The sequence below is a fragment of the Hordeum vulgare genome, chromosome 2H (genome assembly GCF_904849725.1).
Source record: "Hordeum vulgare subsp. vulgare chromosome 2H, MorexV3_pseudomolecules_assembly, whole genome shotgun sequence".
NCBI classification, from domain to species: Eukaryota; Viridiplantae; Streptophyta; class Magnoliopsida; order Poales; family Poaceae; genus Hordeum; species Hordeum vulgare.
This window is the reverse complement of record NC_058519.1, coordinates 647,524,482-647,534,165: the sequence shown is the minus strand read 5'-3', so window position 1 is coordinate 647,534,165 and position 9,684 is coordinate 647,524,482. Positions and strand designations below refer to the sequence as shown.

At 49.5% G+C, this 9,684-nt stretch overlaps 3 protein-coding genes across 3 annotated transcripts; 2 read left to right on the top strand and 1 right to left on the bottom strand.

The window, feature by feature from the left end:
* Positions 1-383: 383 nt before the first annotated feature.
* On the top strand, positions 384-3,764 carry LOC123428355 (disease resistance protein Pik-2-like). The gene has a single exon (XM_045112555.1). The coding sequence runs from the start codon at positions 386-388 to the stop codon at positions 3,506-3,508; it is 3,123 nt and encodes a 1,040-aa protein (XP_044968490.1). The 5' UTR covers positions 384-385; the 3' UTR covers positions 3,509-3,764.
* An 871-nt stretch (positions 3,765-4,635) lies between these two features.
* LOC123428357 (thioredoxin X, chloroplastic) lies at positions 4,636-6,821 on the top strand. The gene is made up of 2 exons (XM_045112557.1): positions 4,636-5,052; positions 6,357-6,821. The coding sequence occupies exons 1-2, from the start codon at positions 4,741-4,743 to the stop codon at positions 6,561-6,563; spliced, it is 519 nt and encodes a 172-aa protein (XP_044968492.1). The 5' UTR covers positions 4,636-4,740; the 3' UTR covers positions 6,564-6,821.
* On the bottom strand, positions 6,773-8,970 carry LOC123428356 (pentatricopeptide repeat-containing protein At4g33170-like). The gene has a single exon (XM_045112556.1). The coding sequence runs from the start codon at positions 8,760-8,762 to the stop codon at positions 7,050-7,052; it is 1,713 nt and encodes a 570-aa protein (XP_044968491.1). The 5' UTR covers positions 8,763-8,970; the 3' UTR covers positions 6,773-7,049.
* Positions 8,971-9,684: the final 714 nt, after the last annotated feature.

The following is a 9,684-nucleotide window of genomic DNA, read 5'->3' as shown; positions in this document are numbered from 1 at the left end:
TGTAGCATGCTTTGGAGCCATCCTTTGTACATAGTACACACCAGGTTTGCAATCTAGCTCAAGACCGAATAGGCGGTATAGTCTTCTCCTTCCCTGTATGCAAGTATGTCTCGAGTGGAATCCTGAATCTGGCTACCCATACCACCACAGGGCTCAACCACAAGCTTCGCCCAGCATCCCGTCTTTGTTCCCTTCCCTTGATGTCTGCACTGCAATTTGGATCATCGTTGTAGCATATAGATCACTGATAGCAGCTTCAGTTTATCTGGCGAAAAGGTAAAGAGCTGCTCCATCCTCACATTTTTCGTTAATCGTATTGTTCAGATTCTCTCCTTTCTCTTTGCACGCTGGCTCATGTTCGTTCGACGTAGGTACTGAGTGAGATATGAATGACCTGGCCATCGGGTTAGCACACGGCGCCGTAGACTCGCTACTGGGACGCCTCACCAGGCTCATTGAAGACGAGGCAAGGCTGCTGAGAGGCGTCCACAGCGACATCCAGTACATCAAGGACGAGATGGAGAGCGTTTATGGATTCCTCCTCAACTCCGTGGAAGGCGACTGCACGGACAGGCAGATGGAGGTATGGACGAAGCAGGTTCGGGAAGTCGCCCGCGAATCCCAAAATTGCGTCGACATCTATGTGCACAAACTCGGTCCCGGTGCCAGTATACTTGACAGAAGCGTTATCTTCAATCATTTCTGGTCCATGAGGCTTGACGTTTCTGGTCCCATTGTCAGGTCGCTGCCGGCTCAACACCGGCTCGCCACAAAGATCAAGGAGCTCAAAGTAAGGGCTCAAGAGGTGAGCGAAAGGTGGGTTAGGTACGGCATCCGCGATCCTACTACTCAGGTGAGGAGGGAAAATCAACTTCAGGAAGTTGGGGAGGACACCAACGGAAAGGAAGACCCCAGGAGCCTACATTTGTTAGGCGAAGATGAGTGCCCAGCTGAGATTTTGGAGGGTGATACGAAGATGCTAGTATCTTGGTTAATTGAGCAAGGAGAGGACATACAACTGGATATGCTGGTGGCCAAGCGGTTAACTGGGCCAGAAGATGAGATGCCATTGCAGGAAATTCCCGTGGAGAAGTGGACTAAAAAAAAGCCAGACTCAGGTTCAGGGAGGTCTAGGCGCAGGAGGATGAAGAGGAGGCCGGGCTTGGCAACGGCGTCCTCCAAGAGATGGATGCTGCGCTCGAGGTCAGTGAAGTCAGCTCAGCTAGAAGACAACATACCACTGCATGGTTTTCAGCTGGAGTGTATTACTGGGTCAAGAGACGAGATGCCACGACAGGATAAGCAACTGTTGTGCTTGACTAAGCCAAGAAAAAAAGAATCTTATCCCAGAGTCATCTCCATTGTGCAGCAGCCATCAGGTGATGACAATCTGAATCTTGCACGGAAAGTGTATGAAGACAGTTTGATAAAGCAGTACTTCGGTTTCAGATGTTGGGTGAGAGTCGGGGAAACCCATGCCAAATGGGTACTCGAGGACATAATCAAAGCCGTCTCATCTCAGCAGATGGATCTGAAAGAGTGGCAAGAAACCAGGTATTTAATTGTTCTTGATGATGTCCGTGATGAATCACTATGCCGCCGAATTATATCCACCTTTCCTCCTACTGCTGCTGGTGCTCATTCTGTGGTTCTTGTGATCACCCACTCATATGCTCTAGCCCGTTCCTTCTCTCCAAATAAAGTCTTCCCGCCTCTCGAGCCTCTTGTCAATTTTTTCTTTGACAAAGCGGTTTCCCTTGTTGAGAATAATCCCAAAAATGATATCCTGAAGCCAGTTATCTGGTCCATTCTATCAAAATGTGTACCCGATCTCTTGTGTCTCAAGGCATTCTTACATGTTCTCTATGTCAATCCTATGAGCAACATAGAAGAGCTTCAGAGCCTATGCAACGACCTAACTAGTGACTCTCCTGACAATATTCGGCACACCTTAATGTTCTGGTACAACAGCCTTCCTCTCCATTACAAGAACTGTTTGATCTATCTATCTATCTTCCCCCAAAATGATGGCGATCATATCAGAAGAACGAGCTTAGTCAGGCGATGGGCAGCTGAGAACCTGATCATTGGCAGAAATGGGTCAACTGCACAGGATGAAGCTGAGCATTGCTTCGATGTGCTCCTTGCAAAAAGATTTATTCTTCGCAGGGACATCAGTGCTGCAGGAAAGGTCAAGAGCTGCAAAGTAAATGGTTTAATATCAAAGTTCATCAGTGACATTGCCAGGGAGGAGAAGTTCGTGGATGCAGACCTCGAACCGGATTTCGGTCGACGGATATCCATTCACGATAGAAGACAACTGCAACAAGTCTTAGGAACTGTTCATGCATCTCCTCGCCCCAGCTCCTGTTGGAACATTCGCAAGCACTCAACTAATAGTGAAGATGGTCAAACCTTGGATGACCTTACCAAGTTCCTTGAAACACTGCCTTCATTTGCTGGGCTGGGGTTGCTTAGAGTGCTGGATCTCGAGGACTTCGATGGTTTGAAGGATCATCATGTGGACAACATCTGCGAGATATTTCAGCTAAGATATCTGAACCTTCGGAGGACTAAGATTACCAAATTGCCCAAGAAGATAGAGTATCTTCAACAGTTGGAAACACTGGACATTCGGGAAACAGCTGTAACATCATTTGCTACAAAGGCTGTAGTGCTTCCAATGCTAAAGAACATGCTTGCTGGGTGCACCCAACACCCAAACGAAGACATAGAGTCATTTTCCACGGTGTGCATGCCTCGTGGAATTGATAAGGCGACAAATCTGCAGATACTGTGCCATGTTGATGTTTCTGGCAAAGAAGACCGGCTGACTGAGATTGGGAAGCTACTGCAGCTTAGAAAGTTAGGTGTTGTCCTCCAGAGCAACGGAGAGAATTTCAAGCACTTGCTCCAGGCAATCGAGAGGCTGAACCAGAGCCTCCGCTCTCTCTCACTCCGTGTGGAAAGAACAGATGACCATGAGATTATAGACATTAATGCAGCAGAGCCTATAGCATTCTCACCTCCAAAGCATCTTCAAAGCCTAAACCTTTGTGGCATCAGGGGAGGATTGCCTCGTTGGATCAGGGAGCTCCACAAACTCGCAAAGTTAACTCTGTGTGACACTCATTTGGGAGAAGAAGACATGGTACCCCTTGGCGAGCTCAGTGGGTTGCGCTGTCTCAGGCTCCGGCACAAGTCATATGTCCAAACCAAGTTGACTCTTGAGGAAGGAGCATTCAAAAATCTTGAGTTTATTCTCATAGAAGGAGCAGACATTACAGACATCAGCTTCCACGTGACCCCCAAGATTGAGAAGATTGTCTGGAACTTCAGAGAGATGAAATCAATTCACGGAGTCAGCCGCCTTCCACGCCTCAAACGTCTTGAGCTTATTGGTAACTGCGACCCAACTGCTATCAAAGAAGCACTTTCTGGACACCCAAACGGACCTGCAGTAACTCACAATGGACAGGAAATAAACGGTGCTGGTGAAGATGAGTAGAGCCACTTGAGAGTGCGATTCTTGGAGAAGGCTGCTCGTCGGGAATCATCTGATTGCATTATGCGTGTGTGTGTGCTTACTTTTCATGTGTGCTGTTTCAGAATAAACTTGTAATGGTTTGCCTCTTAAATTTCCGTTGCCAACTTTTCATGGTTTGATTTGCTGTATCTTTTAATAAGTGAGATATTTATTAAGACGAACACCCGGTGTATGTATCAGATTGATATTTATGTATGGATTGCCGCAGTTTCCCTTATTTCCTCGACTGATCTTTCGGCTATGTTTTGTGTTTGAGTGTCAGATCTTCAGAATTGGTGCTGTTTTATCACGGTTTGTAATGGAGCAGGCGGCACCATCATGTGAGTGTTATTGGCGGTGGTTTAGTGGGTAGTACGTGAATATGGATGGATGCAGGGCTGCAGGCACTGGAGGAGCTGCGGTGGATGGCAGGGATCTCCATTAGAGCAGAAGGAACGACTATCAGGGGCTACCGTGCATGTGCATGTTCAGTTCTGGTGCATTGAAGAATCGGAAAGGCACTGTAAATCGCAAAATTTATTACTGCGAACACCCTCACTCATAATGATTTGCCTTGCCTGAAGTGGCAATGCTAAACTTAGCTACAGTTGTTACAGGATATATGATACGGACTGAAATGTCAAATTATGATTGAAGATTGATGGAAGGAGTGAAAATCAGGGGAGGAGGGAAGGGGTTTATGGTAAAGGAGTCCGTAAGAAACAGCCTTTATGCCGATCCCGTATACTACCTCCGTTCTTAAATATAAGACCTTTTAGAAATTTCACTATAAACTATATACGGATGTATATAGTCATATTTTAGGATATAGATTCATTCATTTTGCTCCGTATCTGGTCTATAGTGTAATCTCTAAAAGGTCTTATATTTAGGAACGGAGGGAGTATAAGTGTAGAATTTTTGCTATCATCTGACTGAGATGGACGAGGAGACACCACCCAAGGAGAAAATGGCGCCACTTTGCTTTTTTTTTTTTTAATTGATTGATTGATATTTGGACGAGAAAACCTACTTGCGGTGTTATACATGGGCCACACGAAAATGCGTGTAGCGGATAGACCAGGCCGAACAAGGCCGTGGGCTGGATTGGATTGTATTGCGCGCCTCACAAACCCGCCCATGCTGTCATCGCCAGGTGGCACCTTCCAGAAGATTCCGCCTCATCGGCATCGTGCTGCGCTCCTCCCTCTCCCATGGCATCCGCGCCGAGCACCACCGCGTCCACCCTCGCGCCCCCTCACCCCCTCTCCTTCTCCTCCTACTCCCGCCGGCTCCCTTTCGCCGTCGCGCTCCCTCGGACGGCGGGGCCGTCCTCGGCCCTCCTCTGCCGCGCGCCCGCCCTGGCGCGCGCGCGCGTGAGGTGCCGCGGGGCGGTGAAGCTCGTCGGGGAGGGCGAGTTCGAGGCCGAGGTCATGCAGTCGGACCTTCCCGTGCTCGTCGACTTCGTCGCCGACTGGTGCGGGCCCTGCCGCCTCGTCTCGCCCGTCGTCGACTGGGCCTCCGAGGTACGCACGGCTCTCCTGCTTGATAGAACACGCCCCTGGTGCCTCGTCGTGTTCGTCCCGTTGAGAATTGCCCGCGCAACACCAAACCAAACCACACACACAGAGCACGCAAGTCCAGTTTCGATGAGTTAGATTATGAGTGGCGTAGGAACTAATGTCCGCAAATCCTTGGCAAGGTCCGTCAGACACTTAGCAAAGAAGGGGAAACTCGGCACTTACCAGCAACCTGACCTGCCACGGCGTTTGTGGATGTATGAACCCCATGTTGTTGGTAAAAGAAAGGGGGATTCATCATTTCCCTGCAAGCCCTGCATTTGCGGTTTGAGCTCTACATCTTACAACAGCAAATAAAGCTTCAAGTGAGGCTGTAACAAGTAGAACAAATGCCCAAAATTCTTGCTAAGAGCTATGACAAAGTCCCAATCGCTGTAAGTAATCACAGAGGCCGTAGATGATTGGTCAGGTTGCAAAAATGCCCCTGATGCTTCGTCGTGTTCCGCCTAGTGTAGAAAATAGAATTGGAAAAACACGAAACCAGCAGAACCCAGAGTCCAGTTTCGCTGTGTTATGCATGGCATATGAATTAGCAACTGCGGTGGAATTAGGCAGCAGCGATAATGTCGATGAATGATAGCCGTAGCCCGTAAGTTGCTGGCAAGGTCTGCGAACAGTGAACGCATAAACTCCATGGCCGTACCCTAAGAGAAGGGGAAACTCAACAGTTACCAGCAACATGACCCGTCACAGCGTTTGTGAAAGTATGAACTACATGTTTTTAGCAAAAGAAAGAGAAATTCAGCAGTTGACAGCAAACCCGTTTGAGCTTGTGCATCTTACAACAGTAAAGCTGCCTTCAGGTGAGTCTATAACAAGTGAACAAAAGCCCAAAATGCTGCTAAAAGCAATGGCAAAATCCAAGACATTATAAGGAATCACAGGGAGCGGTGTATGACAGGCCATGGTTGTGATGATACCAGCAACACTATGTTAGATTGCATAAAACTAGCCATAGCCTTAGGTATTCGGTTCATCCCATCCTAGATTTATATGGAAGATTGGTGGACAATGGGCAGATGTAGCTTGCATCTTCCATTGGTATTTTTAGCTACCATAGAACAGATGAATTCTATATGAAAATTCCATTAGTCATATTACATATAAGCACTCATCTTTTTCTGAATAAAAGCGAAAGCAAATTAAGGGTACATTTTAATGCTCTCTGTGGTCTAAGGAATTTTGGAGGGAAACCTGTTTTTAATCTGAATCACAAGCCCTGATAGTCGGGTCATTTTTTCATGAAACAGGAATATGAGGGGAGATTAAAGATTGTCAAGATCGACCATGACGCGAATCCTCAGATTATCGAGAAGTACAAGGTTTACGGTCTCCCGGCGTTGATCCTCTTCAAGGACGGGGAGGAGGTGCCAGGGAGCCGAAGAGAAGGCGCGATAAATAAGGCCAAGTTCAAGGATTACATCGAGCCTCTCCTGGAGACCTCAAATGTCGCTTGATATCATCGCCTGCGGTCTGCAGGACAGATTCTTGTAATGGTTCACACTTCAGAGGATGCCAAATGGCATTCGCTTGAGCTGCACAGCTTGGATATTGAAGAGTTTCCCCCCTCCATGAGCTCTAGTCTGTAATTACTAATTGCCTACATGATCAGGACTATGTATGGATTTCATTGTATGGAAAAAAAATCAGCATATATGAAGATCTATTCATGAGGATGTACACTTATTTCAATTTTAACCAATGGCCAATTGATAGTTGTTTTGTCCTGTGCAGAATGGATGGTCGTTGGTCACATTAGACTCTTACCAGTTGGATCATGCAGAAGTCCATTCAGGAAAACTGTCAATTCACTTCCATCCAAGCCAAAATGGCATTCACTAAGATAACTGAAACACCAGCTTTCCTCTGTAGCCTGAAGCCTTTCAGTCCAGAAAATGATCCAAGTGTTTCCATCAGGAAAAATGCGCATTTTGAATCATGGTTCACGCAGTGCAAGCCTGGGCACCCTCAGGCATGGACTGCAGCCAGGTAGACCCAGGCAGCTTCATGACTTCCCTGTCTCCCATGAGCCCTCTCGACCTTCCGGCGCCGTCCCAGTCCTGCCGACCAGCGAGGGTCCTCGACAGCAGCAGGTACATCGACGGATCTTCCTTCTCGAGCGCGAGGGCGCGCTCCGCAGCTCGCTTCGCTGCGGCCTCATTGCCATGGAGCTGACAAGCACCGAGCAGCCCCTGCCAGACCAGAACCCCGGGGCGGAACGGCATCCGCGATATCAGCTCCTCGGCGTCCTCTATATGGCCTGCTTTCCCGAGGAGATCGACCATGCAGGCGTAGTGGTCCTCGCCGGGCTCGACGCTGAACTTGTCTGCCATGGCTCTGAAGTATATCCAGGCTTCCTCCACGAACCCGCCTTGGCTGCAGGCATGGAGAACACAGAGGAATGTGACTTGGTTCGGCTTGACGCCTTCGAGAAGCATGTCGTCGAACACCTTCACTGCATCCCGAGCCTGCCCGTTCCGCGCGAACCCCATGATCATCGCTGTCCAGGATATGACGGCTCGCTGCCGCATCGACTGGAATACCCTGTGCGCGGTGTCCACCAGGCCGCACTTGGAGTACATGTCGATGAGCGCGTTGTTCACGCCGATGTCGGAGCCCTCTCCTAGTCTGATGGCGTACCCATGGACCTTGCGCCCTTCGCCCGGACCGGTGAGTGTCGCGCATGCGTTGGCTGCCGTCGCCAATGTGTAGTTGTTCGGCCTAATTCCTTCGATCATCATGGGGCCGAGGACTCCGATGGCCTTGACAGGCTCGCCGCAGTGCAGCCAACCGGCGGCCATCTCCGTCCACGACACGACGTCTCTCCGGGGCATCTCGTCGAACGCTCTGGTGCCGGACTCCAGAGCGCCGCTCTTCACGTACATCTCCACCAGGGAGTTGCCCACGCAGACGTCGTCACCCAAGCCGCTCTTGACAAGCTGCCCGTGGACCTGCAAGCCGCTCACCATGTCGGCGTCCGCCGTCAGCCCCGAGAGCACGGTGCTGAACGAGAACCCGTCGGCCCCGGCGCACTCCCGGGCCATCCTCCGCCAGAGAATCCACAAGCGCGTGCGCGAGCGGCGCGCGAGCCCGGCGAGCAGCGTGTTCCACGAGACGACGTCGCGGTGACAGGAGGCCCACTCGAACAGCCGCACCGCGTCGGCGAGCCGCTCGTGCCGGACCATGGCAGCGAGGAATGCATTCAACAGGAAGACGTTGGACTCGAAGCCGAGCCGGACGGCGAGGGCGTGGAGCTGCCGCGCGTGCGCGTGCGCGCCGCCGGCGACGAGCGAGCCGGCGTTGAGCGCGCTCACGAGCGCGAACTCGCTGGGCGGGGCCCCCTCGCGCCGCATCGCGCGGAAGAGCGCGAGCGCCTCGCGGGGACGGCCCCCCTGCGCGAGACCCGAGACGGCGGCGGCCCAGGAGACGGCGTTGCGGCGGGGCATTTCGTCGAGCAGGCGGAGGCCGTGGCGGCGGGGCCGGAGCGGCGACTTGAAGTAGGCGATGAGGAGGTGGTTGGCCAGGAACTGGTCGCAGGCGAGGAGGCCCGGCTTGAGGATCGCCGCGTGGAGGGAGGCGACGCGGCGGGGGTCGGCGGCGGCGGCGGCGCTGCGCTGGAGGATGGCCGCGTAGGCGCGGGACTGCTGGCATGCCATGGCCGACGGGTGTGATTTGTCATGCGTTTTTGTGTGAACGAGGTTTCAGAAGACGTATGTGAATGGGTGTGGGAACCTGTCACGTTAACAGCTTCAGTTATCGATTTGTGCACGTCGGTCGAATGTGTTTGCATGTGTTGGCTCATATTTTTTTGCCATAAAAGGTGTTTTTATTGACTATTAACTTATAATGGTTATTTTTACCAATAAAGGAAAGATATCCGAAACTGAAATTGCTACAATGCTTGCTAATTATTTTTTTATGGTGGAATATCTAAAAAGTTGGGAGATCCGGGTATACCCACAATACCTTGCTCTATTAAATTTTTTTATGATAAAACTGTTTTATGTGATTTAAGAGCCGGTGTTAATGTTATGCATTTCTCCCTTTATAAAAGACTTGAATTTGATAAGCTTACATCTACTGAGATATCTTTGTAAATGGATGATAAATTCACTCCTTTATCTATTGGAATTTACGAGAACGTCCTGTTGTGGTTCCAAATGTTACTATCTTAACCGACTTTGCTATTCTTCATATGACCGAGGATGATAATGTATCGATCATCCTTGGTAGACCCTTTCTAAATACTACAGGGACTGTTATTGATTGCAATAAAAGCAAGGTCACTTTTCTTGTTAATGGCAAGGAACATACTGTGCATTTTCCAAAAAAACAAACTTTGGTTAACAATATTAATGTCATTTAGCCTATTCCCACGATCATTATTGGAGATTTTACAATTCCTCTACCTACTGCCAAGAAAAAGAAATACTATAATCTTATTGTTGGGGATATGCAAATCCCCATTGAGATAACCTAGTGATATATAAATATTCTTTGTTTCATGTTATTCGAAAACGGTTATTAATAAGACTTAATCAACCTTATTAATGGATCTTTTTCGAAAGACATGTGATT